This window comes from Eulemur rufifrons, chromosome 10, assembly GCF_041146395.1.
Source record: "Eulemur rufifrons isolate Redbay chromosome 10, OSU_ERuf_1, whole genome shotgun sequence".
Taxonomy (NCBI): domain Eukaryota; kingdom Metazoa; phylum Chordata; class Mammalia; order Primates; family Lemuridae; genus Eulemur; species Eulemur rufifrons.
In genome coordinates this window covers 30048117-30069178 of record NC_090992.1, presented here as the reverse complement: position 1 = coordinate 30069178, position 21062 = coordinate 30048117, and the positions used below count along the sequence as shown (strand labels likewise).

General features: G+C 43.1%; 1 protein-coding gene across 3 annotated transcripts in view; it reads right to left on the bottom strand.

Annotated features, from left to right (window-relative positions):
- GLRA1 (glycine receptor alpha 1) overlaps positions 1-19131 on the bottom strand; it is an 80179-nt gene extending 61048 nt beyond the window's left edge. For all 3 annotated transcript variants that reach the window (XM_069484339.1, XM_069484340.1, XM_069484342.1), the window contains exon 1: positions 18776-19131. In XM_069484339.1, the coding sequence (XP_069340440.1) occupies positions 18776-18831 (56 nt within the window). In that variant the 5' untranslated portion in view covers positions 18832-19131. The remainder of the gene's footprint in view (positions 1-18775) is intronic.
- Between the last annotated feature and the right edge of the window lie 1931 nt (positions 19132-21062).

Sequence of the window (21062 nt, the reverse complement as noted above, 5' to 3'; positions counted from 1 at the left end):
GGTAGGACTATTTCTGAGGCAGAAAGGCTGTACCAGTGGAAAGGAAGCCCCTCTTCATTGACCCCCTAGGACCAGCAACTTTAATTCTTCCTGAGGCAGAGTCTACCAGGGGCAAGGGCTGAAGGCAATGTGAGTAAGTAAAAGTTAAAAAGAAGAGAGGTTGACTCATATTGCCCATGAAGCTGTAGACATTGGAATGTTCTGGAAGAGAGAAAGGATCTTAGTGACAGATTGTTCAGAAGACCAGCATTGCTTGGTGCAAAGCATTTCCTTTTATATTAAATTCCCCTGCATATGTCTCTGCCTGTTATCCCCAACCAACACTTCCATATTGGAAGCATCCCCCAAATGCTTGAAATGGGGGTTAGGATAGCATGGTGGACTCAAATCGGATTATGCCATTTATTAGTTGTGTGATCTTGAGCAAGTCACTTAACTCTTTCAAATATATGTTTCCTTATTGGTGAAATAAGGTAATTATAGAGCTACTTTCTAGAGCCGTTGGGGTTAAATGAGAAAAATACATATCAAATGAGGACTATAGTGCCAGGCACATAGAAACCACTTAGTATGTTAATCATTATTACAAATAAAAATTAAAGTTCCTGTTTATAAAGTTTAAATATTCTTCACTAAAATTTTATGCCGGCCAAGGTTAAACCTAATAATTCTAAAGAATTTATGAAAAATCTAAAGACTGAAAGAGGCAGGAATGCAGGCAATAGTGGATGTGGGTTGTACTTCAAATCTTGGCTAATTTATTATATTCAGTTGTAGGCTCTGCATTTTAAGAGGGACATTAACAGGCTGGAGCAGGTCCAGAAAGGAACAACTGGGCTGGTAAACAAACTTGAAATTGACCTGTAAGGAATAATTACAGACTCTGTGGGTGTCTGGCTCAGAGAAGTCTTAGGCAGAAGGGATCAGCCTGTTGGGCTATTGTGGGAACAGGGACTCAACTTGATAAAGTAATGTTCTTGAGTAGTTACTATTAGGTTATTAAGTATGAAATGTCCATTTCCCTTAAGTACTAAGTTTGACAGTTGATATCTCTGACATTTCACTTTGACACTTCTTTTTTTTTTTTTTTTTTTTTTTTTAATTGTGAAGGTACATCCTCATTCTTTCAAGTGCATGTTTTGGCTTGTGATTATCTTTCAATATTTTTTTTACAGCAGTTTTTATGAAACCATGGATAAGTAAAAAATTCATGTTATTTTTGAATATGAGCTCCCTTGTGGAACCAATGCAGCACAGACAGCTCGAGATATTAACAAAGTGTTTGGGAAGGATGTGGATAATGAACACACATGAACACACAATGGTTCGAGAAGTTCCATTCTGGTGATTTTAATCTTGAAAATGAGCCACATGGGCGACCTGAGACCAAGGTGGATAATGATGAGCTGAAAACTTTAGTGGAAGTGAATCCTTCTCAATCTATGTGTGAATTAGCAGAAAAGTTTGCATTACTATTCCAACAATATTGGATCATTTGAAACAAGTGAGCAATGTAAAGAAGCTGGATAGGTGGGTACTACATGAATTAAATGAGCATCCGAAGAGAAATTGTCTCGAAGCTTGCCTTCCTTTGCTGTCACGACAAAAAGGTGAACCATTTCTACACTGTGTTGTTATGTGTGATGAAAAATGGATTCTTTTTGACAATAGCAAGCATTCGGCACAATGGTTGGGTAAAGACAATGTGCCGAAACACTATCTAAAACCGAATATTCATCAAAAAAAGCTAATGGTGTCTGGTGGTCCAGCTCGGGTATTGTCCACTACGGCTTCATGAAACCTGGTCAACTGATTACAGCCAATGTTTACTACAGCCAATTGGATGAAATGATGAGGATGCATGAGATTAAGCAGCTGAGATTGGTCAATAGAGGCAGGGCAATCCTCTTGCAAGATCACATGTTTCAAAAAAAAAAAAAAACAAAACAAAAACGATGCTCAAACTACAGAAGCTGGACTTGGAAACTCTCTGTCATCCACTATATTCACCATACCTTGTACCAACTGACTGCTGCTTCTTCCAGCTTTGGATGACTTCTTGCAAGGAAAAGCATTCAATTCTCAACAAGCTATGGAAAACGCCTTTGGCAATTTCATTGTCACTCGCTCTCCAGGCTTCTTCGCTGCTGGCATAAGCGAGCTACCATTAAGATGGCAAAACTGTGTCAACAGTTTAGACACATACTTTGATCAATTGTACTGTTTCTTGTTTGAGATATAATAAACTAAACTTTTGATTCTAAATCGGACATTTCATATTTAATGACCAAAATATTTTCCAGACACTGAGCTGCAAATATTATTTATTTTCTCTCCTCAAAAGCATTTTATGAGGTATGCATTGGTGTTTCTGTTGTATAAATGCACGGAAGCAGAAGTGACTTGGTTGAAAGTTACATGGCTAATAGGTGGCAGGGTAGGAATGGAAACAGATCTTACTAATTTCTTAGTTCGGGTGCCTTCTACAGCCCACTGACTTGTTCCAAGTGACCAAGGAAGGTTGGTAGGACTTTCAATGAGGGAGGCAGCTTCCTGATGCACGTGAGGAAAGAATAGTTTGGCCATTAGAGCTACCCAGCAATGGAAGATTCTGCCTAAGTAGATGGTGAGTTTCTTGTTACTGGAAGTGTTCAAGTAGAGGCTGAAATTTTACGCAGTAGTCTGCTGTAAAGATGACAGCTGATAAGTGGGTAGGAACTGTGACTTTACTACTTACTTGTGTGTTCTTGAAAGTTGCTTAACCTATTTGAGCCTCATTTTCTTCATCTGTAGACTGGAAATATTGTCTAATTTTAGAATCGTTGGGAAGATTTATAAAAACACAGATAAGTTGCTTAGCCAAGAACTTGGTATACAAAAATGGCTCTTTATATATTAAGTGAACAATTATCTAAGATCTTTCTATCTGCATCTGTGGCTCTTATTTATATGGTGACACTATCTAATCACTTCTTTATTGGGATCAATTTTAAATTTAGAGAGGTCACTTCTGGAGTGAGTATTCTACCTCACTTCTGCAGGGGCAGGGAGGGACATGCTAGTTTCTTTCTCTTCAGGCAAACAACAGGTTGGACTTTAAAATGGGCTCAGTGGAACCAACAATAGGAAGGATATTTAGAATGAAATATTAAGCAACAGAATAGATATTACTGGGAGATAGATTAGAACCATGTCACCCTATTGTTCAAATATCAGATGGGTTTGAAGAGCCCACTGTTTGCCCAGTCCTGTGCCATGAAGATTAAGGGATGTTCAATCAGTTGGAGGCATTGTCTTTGTCTTCAAGGGTCCCAAGGCCTGGGATGGCTCAGACAACTGAAAAGCTGATAGGACTCAGTGTCATTCTGTGTTAAATCTTTTGGTTTGGATTCTAGCCCCCAGGCAGTCACAGAAGGGATGCTCAGAGGCAGGGGCCTGGAGAAGATGACCTGGGAAGATCTTTTACTGGCCTGGCATTTTTCTCCTTTTAATGGTTCCCAGGATTCTTTCTAGTGGGCACAATGCAGTGATACTGCAGTTGTGGCTCCCATGGGCACATTCTCTAGCTATTTCCCCAGGACACCCCTCAGAGCCTGGGAATATGCTAATCATTGTTGCCCATTTTCAGGCCCAGAGGAGAAGGAGAAGGAGGAAGAGGAGGAGGATGGGTACAGGAAGTGGGGAGGGGGTACCCCTGTGAGGACTCTCCCAGCAGCCGTCCTTCCTGGGCGTCCAGAAAAAGGCAGCATCCTGCCTCCTCCCAGGGCTCTGTTCGGCCCCCGATCTGCAGACATCAGCCCAGGCTTCTACCAGCATCAGCCATGGATCCCGCTAGCGGGAAACGTGGAGTTGGCTGCCTGAGGGGAAAGCGTTTATTGTTGGGATCTTTGACACGATCCCAACAATCCTCCTCCTCCTCCTTCAACAAGATAAGCAGATTCCACCTGCTTTGGAAGAATGCCTTCCTTTCTTTTTTTTCTAGTTTCTTCCTCCTTAACCTCTGCTCCTTCCCTCCTACATCCTTTCCCCTTCTGGTTCCTCTTCCTTCCTCATTTTCCTTCATCTGTTTCTGAGTCCTAGAGTGATGGAGTTGAGAGAGAACTTAAAAGTCATCTGGTACAGTCAACTCATCCATTCTACAGATGAGAAGACTGTGGTCCAGAGAGCAAAAAGGACTCAAGCAATGAGTTCTTGGCTGCACCCTAAGTAGACCGGAGTCAAGTGCTTTTCCTTTTTTGTTACTCTGCTCATCTCCCCCTTTCTCTTTCTCTTCTTGTTTCTTTTTAATTTCTATTTTATTTCTTGCCCAATATTCTTCCTTATTCTCTTTTGTATCTTCATAAACCCCATGGTGATCGATGGAAAAGAAATCTGGACTTTGGGTGGCAGAACTGAGGGGCAAGTGAGTGTCACTTGTTCCCTGCCTCCTTTTCCCCACTGGGAAAGACTGTGATCTGGGGTGAGATCCTCGATTCTCTTTCTCAGAGACTCTGTCTACTGCCTCCACCCTATTCCACCACATCTCTGGAGGGATTTGTACAATGTCTTTCTTCACATGAAGACTTTGGACTTGGATTGGCCAAGTACCCTAAAGGGGTTCCAGGTTGATAATATCACTGCCTTTGTCTCTTCATCCACAAAATGGGGATGATAATAGCACTAACTTCATGGGGTTGCTATAAAGATTAAGTAGTTAATACATATTGAGCTTTTAGAAAATTTCCTGGCATATAGTATTTTCTAAATACATGTTACTTGCTAATATTATTTTTTCTACTTGCTCTGCTTTCTTGCTAATATTGTTGATTATAAGTATTATTATTTAGAGAAGTGTTTGTCTATAAGGAGAAGGGTTGAGAGTCACAAATAACATTCTAACATAAGGAAGGACTAGAACACTATGAATATAGCTCAAATAGATACTTGTTGGCAAATGGGACAGTGGGTGGCCTGATCTCAGCTGTGTCCTGCCTGCTGAATGTGTCCACTTTTTACCCAAATGTGCCATATTTCCTCCAACTATCTGAATTCAAATTGCAGCCCATGTCCATGACTCACCCTGAGAAGCTATTTGGAACTTAAAGGTAAAGTTAAGCCTTGCTCAGATATGACCGAGTTTCATAATTCCTTCTGTAATTTCCATTTTCTCCAATGACGGTGTCTAAGCTAGAATGATAGAGTACAGTATTCTCGAAACCGAAATCACTTGCATGTCCTATGATGAGTTTTGCCCAATTTATGTACTGTTATTTAATTTATTTTTAATTTGAGTTTTTAGCTTAAGCATTATCAATATTATAATGGAACTGGTACATCCTGGTACCTGGTAAAGTAACATTCATGATGACTAAAATAAAAGAAAATTATCCTGCATCATTGCAATGCACCTCACACACTACCAGTGGAACATTTACTAGCTTTTAGGGGAAGTGGACATGGTGATGAGAGACTTGGTGTTCTTAGTCCTTGTCTGTGCTGGTATTAATTTACTGTCAACTCTGGACAAGTTCCTCTCCCTCTGGCCTCAGTTGCTCCCCCTCCGGGAACTGAAAGAATTGGGCCAGATGATTCTTTCCATCTCTAACTTTTTTTTGTTGTTGTTATGAGCAGGAGGATTTTATGAAATTGCACACTGGTAGGGCTCTAGTTGCTCTGATGAGAATATGTCCCATCCATCACTTTGTTCTCAAAACCCAAATCTATAATAAAACTCTAGCCTTCCATTTTCCAATGACATTTTACTTCCAGCACAATGACTTCAGTGGGGAAAGCAACTTCCATTTGCTCAAGAAATTCCTCTAAATACACCGAATGGTTTCAGCCTCTAGGCTGGTTTGTACTTAGAGAAAACACAATCAACTCAGCACTGGTCTGGATCTCTCCAAATGTCTTTTTTCCCTACCTGGTGCAGGTCGCCTTTCATTAAGTTGGGTTCCAGGTTTGATTGTATGCCCCGTGCTCTCTGATATCCTCTTTTGTAAAAAATGCATTTTTCAGCTTTGAAAAGGGATATATATTTTTGTGAAACATTCAAGCATTACAGAAATATTTAATGCAGGAAATAAAAATCCCCCATAGTCTCATTCTCAAGAGGTAATAACTATGAACAGTTTTGGGCCCATTTCTCTAGACATTTTTTTTCCCATATGAGAACGTTAATACATATTAAAAAATAAAAATGGGATCCTGCTATAAAGACTGTTTTGTTACTTGCCTTTTTTTTTTTTCTCCCCTTCCATTTAATCATTTATCCTGGTCATTTTTTTACTTTTCTGCATGGAATGAGGTCATCTGCTGATGGCACTTACTGGCCGTGTGATTTTGGATGAATCATTGCTCCTTTTGGGGTTCGTTGGCTCACCTATAAAATCAACAGCCTTCGCAACCTGCCCATCTCCTATGAAAGAAGGCTGATAACAGGTATGTATGAAAGTGTAGGCACCCTAGGGGTGGACTCTCGTGGGCTGTTATTTGTCCCATTATCCTGTTTTATTGGGTTTCTAGCACTTTCCAGGCCCTGAAATTTTATAGTTCCCCAATTTGTTTGTTTGTACCCGCCTCTAGAAGTTAAGGTGCATGAGAGCAGAGAGCAGGACTCTTCATCAATGTATCTATCCCCAGGACTTAGAGCAATTGCTGTGAATGGTAGGAATTAATAAATATTTTTTGGATGATGAACAAATTATGCACTCTTAGCTGGGCTTCTAATTGATAGAAGGTCCACCGGAAGAGAATAGGGCAGAGCAGACTGGGCTGAGCCTAGTCGATAGGGGGGATGGCTGGCCCACCACCCTATTGCTTGAGTGCAGCCTCCTTGGGCTTGCCTATTCTGCAGGCTTTCTCCTCTGCCTGTATCAGTGTCTTGGCACTCTTTGCCACCTGGTAAATTAGTCATTCTTTGTGGCCCATTTTTATTGTTCTGAGTCCTGGGAAATTTTCTTCTGTTTTATACTGTCTCCCCACCTCCAGACAGTTAGTCAGACTTTTTAATGCTCCTACACCACTTTGCATTTATCTCCCTTTACTTGTAGTAATAATGGTTTTCCTGCTTTTTACAATTGCCATATGTAGTGCTAACATAACACTCCACATGCCTTCTCCCATTTAATATTTATGGTCATCTGTCAGAAAGGGGTAACTATTGTTCCCATTTCACAGATGAGGAAAACCAAGGCTTAGGAGTGTTAAAAACAATCTTGCTCTAAAGCATTCACCTAGTAAGTGGTATAAAACAATTCCAAAATATATCAGATTGATTCCCAAGCTACAGTTTTTAACTGCTGGGCCCTTTATAAGCAAACTTAATTTAAGAATTAATAATTATGCAGTAATATCTGGGAGTCCCATCTCATTTGAGGCATGAAAAAACTGAGACCAGTTCCAAAGTCAGAGTAGAGCTTATAGAGGGAAGAAAATCTTGCTCTCATCGCTAGGCTGTCCAATTCTGAGGCAGCATGGGACAGTGTATCTTTTACTTAGCCTTGTAGCCCTCTTTTTCAGAAGCCGTAGCTTTTTATGTTCCAAGGCATATTCAGTGAACTCCTTGGAGCCCCCCGTCTCTGGGCACGAGGAGGAGCTGGTTGGTTTGCCTTTCAGGGCCTAAATGAGGGGAGGATTTTTGTAAGATTTGTGGAGGGGATACGGAACAGCACGAGTTAACTTACGGAGGTGAGACTTATGGCCATATTACTCATGGACAATGAGAAACCCATTTTGGGTTGGAATTTGATTTGTGTGGAGTAAAGGAGCTGGAAATAGAGTTGGGGGGTTGAATGAGGCACTCTGAGAGTTCTGTGCCGTACTAAACCCGGCGTTCTCAACAGAGAGCAGCAGGACTGCAGAAATGAGTGAGCTAGATCCGCACGCACACTGACAAGGTATTGCTGAGTGATAAACGGGGAGGTGCAGAACATGGTGTTTAGCATAATCCCGTTTTTGTAAAACAGAAGCAGATTACTACTGTAGCACAGCAGTTCAAGGGTCTCTGAAGTCAGACTGCCTGGGTTCTAATCCAGCGCTGCCACTTCCAACCTGGGTGACACTAGGAGACTTATTTAACCTCATCTGTCACTTCATCTGTACAATGGGCTGAATAATAGCATATGCTTTATAGAATTGTTCTGAGGACCACATGGGTGAATACATACTCAGTTCTTGGAAAGGTGACAGGCACATAGTAAGCACCTATGTTTTTGTTGTTATGTGATTAAGATCATTTGGAAAGAGGCATATCAAACTGTTAAGTGACTTGTCCTAGGAGTAAGATTTCTGTGTATTTTAGTTTTAAACATAGCTCCCTATGTTGTTTAAAATTTTACAACAAATATTTACAATGTAAAAAATAAAACAAAGGAAAACAAAACAACAAACCAGCAGATCTATTTCAAAAATTGATATCAGGAGACTTTATTTCTACTGTGTTCTTTTTCCGACTAGCAACAGGCCTGCTAGGGACACATTGGGAGATGTCTCTGGTGTCGTCATCTGGAGGGCTGTTGGGAACAGGTGTCTGAGACCACATGGTATGGGCTGCCCATGGGCCACATTAGGGGTGACCCAATGGTTATTGGGGGGGTGGGTCCAGTCTTTGCTTCAGCTCCCCATTCTGCTCCCCCACCACTCACACTGCCTTGAATGGACTGGGTGTGGTTTCCTTGTCTGGAGATGTTATGAGAAGCCATTTGGGTCTGCATTGGAAGCTGCAAATCTGTTGCTTTGTGGTGGGACCTCCAGTGCTGGAGGTTGGGCGCCCCTCCAACCTTCCATACAGAAGATAAGGAAGCCTGGGGTTACTCAGTCTGGCACGTTTGGGGGTTAGAGGGTGTAACTGAAAAGGTCCTTGGTCTGAGTACAAGGGACCAACATTTTAAAAAATTCTGTTCCTGGGCCAGAGATTATGCTGCTCTTCTTCCTGACCTCCCAACTCAGTCAGAAATTCTCTCCCATATTCCTAGATAGCTCTTTCAAGTGAATGATTTTGGTCATTCACTAGGCAGGTGGGACAAAGAAGGAAGGATGATCCGTGGCAAACCACCTCTGCCCTCTGACAGAGCTGTAACCACGCACCTTTATGATGGGGGTGGACGGTAGTGCAATCTCCCTCCTACGTGAAGGCTGGAGATCGAAAATTCTTATCTATTTATAGATGCATGCTCACTTTGTTACTATCCAGAACCACCTGCAAGACATTATCTCGATTATCTGAAGAGGCAAATTTGTCTCTTTCATCTCCCTCATCCAGTTCAGTCTCCTCCCTCCTCCTCCCTGGTTCGTTCTTAGAGCAATAATGGCAGTGGAAGGGTTAAAGGAGTGTTTTCTGCAGTCACACCCAACTTTGAATCCTGGCTCTGCCTCTCACTAGTTGTCTTACTTTGGGCAAGTTACACAACCTCTTTATGCCTCAGTTTTGTCACCTGTAAAATGGGGATATAACAGTACTTGCATCTTAGGATTCTTGTGAGCATTATGAGGCATAGGATATCATTAGCCTTATACCTAGCATTCAATAAATACTCAATAACTGCTAATGATGATTATGAACGAGTTGTCGCAGTCAAGGCTGAGATAGGTATCATGAGGGAGGCAGAAGGCAAGGCTGAGGAAGAAAGGGATATGTCTGCAGTATCTGTTAACATAGAAGTGCACGTGCTCTGTGCCCCGGCAGTTCCATTTCTTTTTCTTGTTATCTGCCTGGAGAAATGCCACATGTGTTCACAAAAATGTAGTACACTGTGATTATTGCAGCACTGATTGCGGTGGAAAAATTAGAAAAAAGTGTTAAGTGCCCATCAATAGGAGAGGTCTAGAAAGCAATGGGGCATCCATAACGTAAGATGCTCTGCAGTGCTGAGAAGAATGAGGGGGGACTGTGGGCCTCCACAGGTAAGGCTTCCCAAGACATGTTGCCGTGTGAACAAAACAAATTATAAAATTTTATGGGCAATATGATTCCATGAAATGACAGTACGTGTATTTCAATAGTTACACACACACAAGTGTATGTGTATGTATGCATTTATGTAAAGTAATCAAGAAGGATAAGAGCTGGAAGGGACCTGGAGGTCATTGTCAGAGGGGCTTTTGGGCTTAAGTCTAGTATTAGAATTTCTTAAAAAGAGAACGATGCATATATTGTACAATTGAACATGATCAAGGACAAAGAAATGCCTATCTAGCCAAGAATAGGAAGAACCTGGCTCTGTCAAACCAAAGGCCTGATGAGAAATTCCCAGGTTTTCCTTTCTAGGCTTCTTCCTGTCCCTGTGGTCCACTAGCAGAGGGGAGGGCTGAGACCCTGCCATCTGCACTAGCCCACAGGGGCTGCAGCTTAAGAGGAGTGAACCAGTGTTGTGGGCTGGCAGCAAGGAGCTCTGTATTTGAATCCTGGCTTCACTCGGAGATCGACAACATGGTTACTCGCTGTTACCAAAAGGCTTTCCCTCTCCAAGCTTCAGTTTTGTCAGCTCTAAAATGGGGATACTAACCACTGTCCTGTACCTAATTTTTAAAGTGATTTCGGCAGCCCATATGAAATTGTGGCCGTGAAACACTATAAACCATAAAGCACTTTTTAAAGAGAGTGCTGCAAATCTGCCTGGCAGCCAGGGTTGCAGTGGCCTTGCCGCATTCCTCTGGAGCTGGGAGTGTTGCAGAGCTGAGCACACAGCCACAAACACGCAGCTCTCAAAAGGCTGAAGATCATAGCAGTTACTTTATCTGGGGTAGAAAATACTAACATGCTTCGCAGGAAGGCTGACGGGTCAAAGGGATAGAGAAGAAGGAAGGACATGGTCCTGAGGTCAGACAGATGGTAGAATGGGGCAGCAGTCTTTGAACATCTGGGAGTCCTAAGCAAGCCTCTAGTTATGCACGGTTGATAGCACAGTGGGCACAGGAAGACTGGTAAGTGAGACTGTCTTTGGAGAAAGAAATCACAGATGCCCTCCATCTGACTATCTGGATTCACCTCCTTTATCAATCTGAACAGATGCTGACTGCTGTGTCCCGGGGCCCCTGGGGGCCAGGATTCAAGCCTCTTCCTTGGGTGCCCCCTCTCTCTATCCCGCATCACATAGCCAGAGTTCCCAGCTGCGTGAATGAGAGCTGTTGGTGCAGTAGGACTTCAGGGACCAGGCCACCAGTTTGGGGACTGGGATAGCTCCCTGAGGAACCTTCCTGAAGTGCAAGTGCAGGAACGTTTATGAGGGAGGACAGCGTGTGGGAGGATCGAAGGAAGGAAAGTGCAATGGCGGAGTCGGGGCATGTGAACTCCATGCACGACGTGGGGGGCAATGAGTTTGGGGAAAGTGCAGACTGTGCACAGCTTTGGGAACTCTGTCCCTCTATAACCTTGAGGAAGTCGCTTATCCTCTTCACATCTGCAAAATAACAGGGTTGACCTATGTCAGGGGTTCTCAATCAGAATGATTTAGAGCCGTGCTAATCAAACTTTTGGTCCCAGGAAGCATTGACATCGGAATGGCCTGGGGGCTGTTAGAAATGCAGATTCCCAGACCCATCCCAGACCTTCTGAATCAGAATCTGCATCTTAATGAGATCCTGGGGCCAAGTCCTCTGCACCCTGAAGATTGAAGGGTGCTGACTTAGAGACTGTTGCTGACATGACAGGTTTCTGGGTCCCCATCCTGAGAGATTCTATTTCAGCAATCCGGCATGATATTGGAAACATGCATTTTATTTAATTTTAAAACCTCTCTTTAAAAATCACTATTTTATTGAGGTATGATTGACATACAAAAAGCTGTACATGTTTAATGTGTACAGCTTGATGAGTTTGGAGATAAATATACACCTGTGAAATCATCATCACAATCTATCCCATAAACCTATCCATCATCCTCCAAAGTTTCTTCCTGCCCTCTTATTGCTATTGTTATTTAATAACGATATTTATTCTTATTGTAATAAGAATATTTAATAAAAGATCGACCCTCCTCGCAAAATTTTGGAAACCCATCTTTTTGACAAGCCCCTCATAGCTAGGTTTGAGAACTGTTCAATTCTAGAACTGCTAAGAGCCCTTCTTGTCCCAAGATTCCACAATTGTGTTGATACTCAAGACGCTACGAAGGGAGCATGATTCTCGGGGGGTGAACGAGTGGGGAGTTGAGGATGTGCTTGCAAGGAAGAAAGCAGAGCCTTGTTCTCTAGGTGCCTGTGGGTTGCCCAGAATATGAGGTAAGAGAGGACACTGCCGGGAGCTGCTGCCCATTTCACCGCTAGGATTAATGATTGTCGGCAGCTCCCCGTTAAGACGGTAAACTAATTTAGCAACGGACACTGAAAAACAGCTGAATTCAAAGGCAGAGAGTGGTAATCTAATTGCACTGAATTAGCCTCTGGAGACTCGGAGAATATCAACTTCAGAAAACCACAAAGGGATCCTTTATAAGGAGTTTCAAAAGCTTCGGGGCCTCAGCACCCCCCATAAGGGCTTGCATTACAAAGCACAGGCACTGTGTGGATAAACCCCTCTCCCTAGCATCTCAGGGCATTGTTCCCTTCTAATGTGTTTTCTGAATGAATCTGCTGGCTGGCTCTATGGTGTTTTCAGTTGTGCATTAGGCTTAACGGGAGTTCGTTTGGAGGAGACTGCTGAGTTCAAGGCTGAGAGTCCTGTGAGCACCACCATCCATGCCTGTGGCCTTGTCTGTGGACATGGACATTTTCTGGTAGGTTCTTCTGTCTTATTCTGTGGCCCTTCTCATTTCCTAAAACAAGGCTTTTACATAACCAAGGTGATTTCCCCTTAATAATTCTTTGTCGCATAGTGAATGTGTGTGTGTGTGTGTGTGTGTGTTCATTGCCCAATTTATTCGCTATCCAATCCATTTCTAAGAAAGAAAAGATCCCAGTGAGTTGTGTTCATGGCATGATTTGGGGAGCTTACAAAGATGAGATGGTAATTTGGGAATCAGGAAAGGAGGGAATATAGAATTGTGAAGGTTTGTCTCTGACCTGCATTTCATTTACTCTTCTGCAGCAAATTACAAAACTCGATCTACAGAATAAGCTTGAATTTCTTCTACATCCCTCCTGGGAGGTGGATTTCCAGTCTCTGCTTGCACACCTCTAGTGACAGGGACCATCTCTACCACCGAGGCAGCCCACTGCACCATTTGACAGAGCTGCCAGAAAGTTCACTGATTTACGTAATTGAGTCAGAATTTGTGTTTGTGCATTAAAAAAAAAATCTGCCAATTATTCTGATTCTTCTCTTGGAGTTATATATAGAATAAATCAAATCTAATGTTTCCCAATATGGGGTCCCTGGGTATCTGGGAGGTTCATGAAATAGTAATGAGGGCTCAGAATCCACTTTAAACATTTCAAAGACTCTAACAAATTGCATATTTACATCTGACAAGGCTCTGTGGACTCACTAAAAAGCATCACTTGTCTTTACTTTTGTTTTTTTCTTAGGTCAGCTCAGTGTGGCAACATTGCTTATCCCACGATGTTCAATATTTCTGGCAGTTATGTATGCCTTTGATTAATAAAGATGGGAAAAATATATTAATGATGAATGGGGTTTGGTAAACAAATTTTTTTTTTTAAACAGACTTTATGAGGGAAAAAAAGACCAAATAGAATCACTGATAAAAAGTATGGAAATATTTGGTCTTTCTTATGCCATGTTTCATATCTATCAGGATAGTGATCAGGCATCACGTTTTCTCATCATACTAAGAATTTCTTGGGGGAAATTGACATATTTATAGGATCTGTCAATAATCTCGTCCAGGTTGGGGTAACTTTTGAAAGAGAAAAGTTGCTTTGTGAGTTCCTCAATTCTTTTAGACCTTTGATCCTGAATATATCTTAATGTGGCTATTTCTTGTAATAGTTGTACTAGTTGAAATATGCTGCAATAGCTATAAGCCAACTATGCTATCACGGAAGAGAGTGGGAGAAGACAATCCTGAAATGGCACAGCTCAAAATGATTTTAGAGAGTGATTGGTCGAGTCCCTTCATTTTATAGCTGGAGAAAGTGAGGGCCAGAAAGGTCACAGAACCCTCTCAAGGTCATGTCACTAGCTGCATTTTGGACCCCGGGTCTTCTGCCCTTTGGACCAAGGCCACTTTGTCTAAAGCATGCTTTAAAACCTGCAGAATAGCATCACGGTGGTCAGGCAGGGAGACAATGCCATCTATTCTAGAAAATCATGCTGGCTTCTGCCAGCTGATGAAGGAAATGAAGTTAATGACGCCCACATAGATGTGACACTGTCACAGATGTGCACACTGGCTGCCTGGAGGGGAGCTATGTGGACCCTCTGAAGGAAAAAAAGATTTTTAACATACCTTTAAATGGAATAGTGTTTCCCCTTTCTGCAAGGACAGGGGCTGTGGCATCTGCCCCTGTGGAATGCTTAGTTTTGGACCGGACACGTAAGCACATGATAAACAAGTGAAGAAATGAAGACGGAATCGCCAGTGAAGTTAATTCATCCTAAGCCGTTATGGGCATGTATGGGCCCCTATCTTCGACAAAGATCTTATTAGAGGCTGAAGAAAATTTAGAAGAGTCGGATTCAGTGATCTGAGTTGATTGATTGGTAAGAAAACTGAGTCCCACGAGGGGAAGAGACTGGTTATGGCCATGCTGCGGGATGGACGCAGGGCTGACTGTAGAAGCAGGGCTCACAAATCACAGCCCAACTTCTCTTTCCCCTGTACCACGTGGTTACAACCTCTTTCAGAAGGTGGTCTCAGATAAAAATTTCCTAAATATCCTCTGATAGGTAATTTCCAGTTTTGCAAACATGCGGAAGTTATATGCTGATTCATAACTCCATTTACCGGCCTAGGGTCCCTGTTCAAACTGTCCCTCAGGAACAAAAACATGACATTTTCTTTTCTCTCTCTTAAGGTTCCTAAGCCTGAAAAAGGGGTGGACTGATTGACATTCTGATTAGCCCTAATGCAAAATTGCCCAAGGAGTATTTTCTTCCTAGGAAAAAGTCCTTGGCCCACTTTAGAAGCTCCTAGACATGTTCTTCAGGGCCTAAAATGGAGCAGGTAAGATTTGAGGCAGACTACAGCTTTGCCACTGGGAGGAAAAGGCCAAGGTGGCCATCTGCCCCACTTGACAAGTTTGGAGACCAGGAAGCCAGAGGGGCCACTGCAAGGAAAAGCTCATTTATCTTTCAACTGGCTGGTTTCTTAGGACAGAGATATGAAACAATTTATTTGTCATGTTCCTTTTCACCCTAGTGTAGGTAGAAACATCTTCCCTTCAAGGTTTTGATGACCTTTCTTAGCAATGGAGTGGCATATTCAGTACAAAACCCTGTGCAAGGAAGCATCTACTTGGACGAGAGATGGAAATGGCACATAAGAAAAACTGATCATTTTTGGGGAAAACGTCCATGGATTAGATCTAGTTTATCTCCCTACCTCTATTCCCTTTTCAAGCACAAACTAGGCTCCTTTTTCTTTTATTGAGGTACTTTGTGTGTTTCATTATGAGCATTTTCTCAAAGAAGCTAGACTTTTCTCCTCATTATAATTAGTACATCAAAGCAGCTGATTAAAAATGTGGTCATTCTGTACTGTGGCTTGAAACTTTGTGCAATTTGGTCTTTCTCCCCCAGCCCCGGGTGGATATTTGGCAATGTATGGAGACATTTTTCGATTGTCATGACGGTGGGGAGGGAGTGTTGCTGGTACTGGAGATGTTGCTAAGCATCCTACAATGCACAGGACAGGCCCCATGACAAAGAATTAGCCAGCTCAAAATGTCAACAGTGTGGAGGTTAAACAAACATGGTTATATACCACAGGTCTGTTTGAATTACTCAGAAGGCAGGAGAATTGGGGATCATACTGGGCCCATCCCAGCCAGAAGCCTCTGTAAGGACTCTGGATATCAAAGCCAAGTTCCTTTTGGCTTGAAAGGAGGCTTGAAAGGAATGTGCTTCTACCATTAAAAAAAAAAAAAAAACTTTGCCCATTTTATTTTTGACAAGTCTGGTTCTAAGGCCCCATACCTGATTGAAAACAAGACAAAATTTAGGTTACTGAATCCTAGAATGTCACTTATGGGATTTTAGAACCTCAGGCTTTTCAAATTTCAGAGTAGGAACTTCAGCCAAATCACCTCATCTTACTCATGGGGTTGCAGTTGATGAGCACTGCAATGCTCTTGTCTCCCAGGACCTCCTGTCTTCTTTGCAAGGCTTCCGTTCCTCCTCTGTATTGGCACCGTATCGGATCTCTGCCTCACTCACTTTGATTGTTGTTTTGTGGGTTGTGCTGTCGTTGTTGCCATTTTGCTGGCTACGTGCTGATGCAGCAGTGCGTCTGTTACTTAGAACCTTTCCTAGCCCCCAGATTTTCTCAACAAGGTGAGCAGCTGGCATCATTTAATCTAAGGAGTACCTGGGTGCCTGAGATGATTGGATTGGCTCATTCCAACACAGTGCCTGTCCCTTGTGGGAGGGAGAAGGGGTCATTCATATGGAACCTGCTAGGGAGTTGCCAGCTTCCTTTTACCCCCACATACATTCTAATAAGCCCCCCCAGATTTTAACACTTCTGTATTTTCACCTAAAATTAAAAAAAGAGAGAGTTAGTAATGAAAATATCAATTGAATTAAGACAACCCTACTCACTCTTGCCTCCTTGTGACTTTCCTCTCGCCTCATCTCTTTGAAAAATTGCTGAGGGTATTTCCTGAGTTCAATTATTATTTGTATTATTATTTTATGTTTCAAAAATGAAAAATTTCCTTCTCAAATGAAGTAGCCACTTCTATGTTTTGAAAGCGCAATGGTACGACCCCCTTTCCAGCTCTCCACAGTCATGTCTCTTCTTGCCTTATAAACACATGGAATTACATTCCACATCCATGTAGCTCATGTGTGCCTTCACACACATAGGGGAAAGAGATGTAAAGTGGTGTTTCCTGATAGGCCACCACCAGTTTACTTGAAGAATGAACACAGTGGATTCATAACCTTATCGAAATGACTAAGACGCAGACCTTTTAGACTGTCTCCCTTTTGTGAAAGACAGTATCTGGGAGAGGAAAATCAAGCATTGCATACTGTTCATCAGGAAGAAAGGCGCTGGGGGTGGGGAGGGGGGAGAATGATGTGCTTGGTCCTATTAATTTGCTCTTTAATCTCTCTGGTTCAGTTCTGTCTCGTGTAAGCCAAACAGAGAATCAATTTGCATACAAATATTACCAAGTACCCCACCACTACGGCATTCTATAGTTCTACTAGGTATGTAGGGAAGAGAGGATCTGGTATGATTAACAGGATACTTTCTGCCCATTCCCCCATAAAGTAACCACATTTTGATACATTTCACAAGGCCCTGGACTGTTGTACTTTTTTTTGATTCTATCTGACTCCCTGTCTATTTGCATTCTGAGCTGTGGTCAGGATTGTGGCCTATCAAACAATTATTTGAACTGGAGATTAGAAGCTTTAGCATTGGGTAATTTCAGAAAAGGAAGGGGGGTCTTTTCATTATCTCAAGAGAAACACATGAAGAGAGGCTCCCATACAGAAACTTACTATTTGGAGCGGAGGTGTCATTCATTTAGCCAGTGGGTTAGTCAAACCAACCATCCATATGTAGTATAATAAAATAAGAATTATTTGCTGTTTTATTATGGAAGAGGATAATACTTGCTGGTCACTTATTTTTAAAAACAAGCTGGATTGGGTTTCTCAGTGACTATTAATCCAATGCCACAGTAAAACATGAGAGGCAGGCATCTAAAATGAGGAAGATTAATGATCGCTGCTGCAGGTCATGGAAGAATAATTTTTTTCAATTCATATAAATGAAATTTGTCATAACCATCATTGAAGATGGCATGATTCACCCACTTACAAAAGGACTATCTATTTCAGTGTTTCTTGAAGAGGTGATTTTTCACTTTTCACTTGTACTAACATAAGAATGCCAAGCCTGTAGGCAGAAAATTTTAACCTGGGAGACAATGGATGGGGGAACTCCGCTATTGAGTCAGGTATAGGCATGAATTAAGAAACAAAACAAACAAGAATTGTCCATCAGTTCAGGATCTGCAGCTAAAACAGTAGAGTTTGGAAAGGTGGGAGGGGGAAAGGAGAGAGTCAAAGTTTCAGAAGGGAAATGTTTCCTAGTATCTGTTCCTAAATACATCCAGTCTGCACTCAAGTTCAGGGCTTTACAAACTGAGGTCACAACACTATTGTTTCCAAGCACTAAGCCTTAGTAACCCTCTCCCTCGCCGCGGAAAAAGAAAACAACAACAGAAAAGGAGAGAAAATGAAATCTTCTGGGTCCAGCGAGTTTGAGTGCAACCTTCCCCGTCACCGCTAGTTGTCACTTGGCTCCCAGACGGGAGAGCTGAGGTTTTCGGCACTGCGGTTAGAGAGAATGCAGTCCTAATTAAACTGAGTAACTCCTAAAGCTTCCCCTTAAAGTCCTCAGCCCAGTGAGAGCCAATATGCAGGGGGGTCGGGGACCAGTGGTGAGGGGTGTAGCAAGAGGAAGGACAAACAAACCGCAAGAAACAGGCCAACAGCTGCCAGAACAGCGACTGTCTCAGACCTCCACGCACAAGCCAGACACCCTGCGGGCGGGGGGATGGGGGTGGGAGGAAGGGGGGCGGAGGATGGAAGGACCCGATTGCAGCGGCATACAACACCTCTCTCCCCCCAAATGGTGGGCGCATGGACAGAGTCAGCCTCCGTACTCCTTCCCCCCCATTTCCATCAGAGCGATGTGGTCAGTAGAAAATTGCATACCTGAATAATACAATGGTCTCCCAAAGGTAGAGTCGAAGAGTATTGAAGCTGTACATTTTTCAGGTCCTTGTGCTTTGTAGTCCACGAGTTATGGGGGCAAAAATGTTTCAGATTGGCACTTACAAAACCAGAGAGCGCTATTGAAAAAATAATCCAGATGTTAAGGGAAGGCGGGGAACAGGGGCGCAGGAGAGCGCCCCAGGGGAAATTGGAGCGAGGGGGCTGTCGATACCACGGACAGCGGTGGCTGCGAAGCGTTTCAGCACCACGGAGAGCGTCCAGCCCTGCTTTTCAGGAGCGCGAAGAGTATTGCTGTTTGTTAAACTCCAACGTGTCTGGTGGCTCCCTGCGGCGCTGGGGAGGCACGTTTGGGGGTGGGTATATTTCCTTTTTTTTTTTTTTCTCCCCCTGTTTTTCTGTTTAAACGGCCAGCTCCATGCAAGGAAAAAAAAATCTTCTGTTGAGATCAGAGCTCTGGCGTCGGACCGTTAGATTGGGCGAGCATCTTGGGTAGAGAGAACAGGGCTTTACGGCTCTGGGCCGGCCTGAGGGGGCTAGGGGCGAGGGGAGAGCGGTTGACGGCGCTGCCTTCAGTTAAATCTCAGAGAATGTGCCAGGCTGGCGCATCGCGATCAAGTCCCGGAATCTCATTCTCCTGCCTCCGTGCTGGTCTGCTGTCGCCTTGTGATTCCTGTTCCCTGGTCCCCGCCGAATAAGTTATGATCGCTGCAGGAAAGGTGTCCCATTGCTCGGGGCTGCAGGCGTAAGAGAGCCCAGGGCAAGTTTCAGGGGCTGCCGGGGTCCATGGCTACCCAGCCGGGCTCAGGAGTCCAAAGCTTCAGATGCGTCTCGGTTTTGTGAGCTCGCCCATCTTCCTTCGGTCAGGACTCCTTCAGATCTTCAGACTTTCTTACTGCATTAATTTAACAAACTGGTGGCATGGGGGTTGGGAGGACGATAGCTGATGGGAGGGGGTTGAGAGGGGAAAAAGGGGGGAAAAACTCCTTAGTATCTTCAAACCCTCCCACTCGAGGTGTTCATTGGCCCGCGGCTACGAAAACCAGATCTTCTCCCGGTATTTGGCCAATAGCATGTTGGACTCCGGGTTGAATTTAACCCTGAGAGTGCTGGACGAGAACCGCGTCCCCCGCAACCCGCCCCCAGCTTTGCTGCAAGCGGTGGAGGGAGGGAGGTTATGGAGTTCATCTCACTAGATCTTTCAAAATATTGCCTTGATTTTTAAAGACTGAAGTTGTATGCGAGTAAAACACCATGGATGCTGGTTCAGACGTGCCTTGGGCTCCATTTATCATTTAAAAGGGAAAAGTTAAACCAGATTTCTGAATTTTTTTTTAGCTCTGAAGTTATAATATTTGGCTCTGAAAGGAAAGGAGAGGTTCTCAAAAAGGAGCCTGGTGGACAAAGGAAGACCCCTTCAGGGACACTGCAGCAGGGAAATACAGGAGAAATTCCTTGAGCAGTTTCCAGGGTTAAGAGGGAGCTGTCCTGGCTGGCGCTTTTATTGGAAGAGAAGAAAGATATGCTCTCTTCCCACTGGATGAAAGACAGTTTCATTTACCTTTTATAAGCTGGGGAAACTGAGCCTCATAGATCCTGTGCCTTGCTCCAAATTAATGGCAGAGCTAAGTTGTACACACAGGTATCCAGTACTTAATTACTTACATTCCCTGTTTTTTCTACCTGTTTTCCCACCTTATTTGAGTCTTAGAAACCAGCTATATATTTCACTCTAGAGCCCATCTGGGTAAGTTAAGTTAATCAGATTTTCTCCAAGATACAGGACTTTAGTGGATAAATAGACTCTGAAGGATTTTCTGGCTGATTCCAACTCACTGGGACTCTCTCTACCTTACTGAGCGAGGGCAACCCCTCTACCAACCCAGTAACTTTAGGAACGCCTTTGGAGTGTTTGGAGGCTGGTTCTCTATAGAATAGTTCTCAACAGCTCAGTTCTCTCTCCAAGTCCAGGCCTCCTCTCAAGCAAAGAAATCTGGAGAGCTTTGTTTACCAGCCTCTTACCAGCAGGGTTTCTCTCCCCTCCCCCTGCACTGTAAGAGCACACCCCACGCTACTCCTTCTTTTATTGGCTCCCACATCCCAGAATTTCCATGAGGTTTTGAGGAGTGACTGAAAAGGCAATTTTGCTTTGAAGGTGGGTATTAATATGAATCTGATAAAAATTTTTATATAATATATATGTATTTATATATATGTAATCAAGAGCTAACCTTTATTAGCATACTTTCCATGCCAGACACTATTGTGC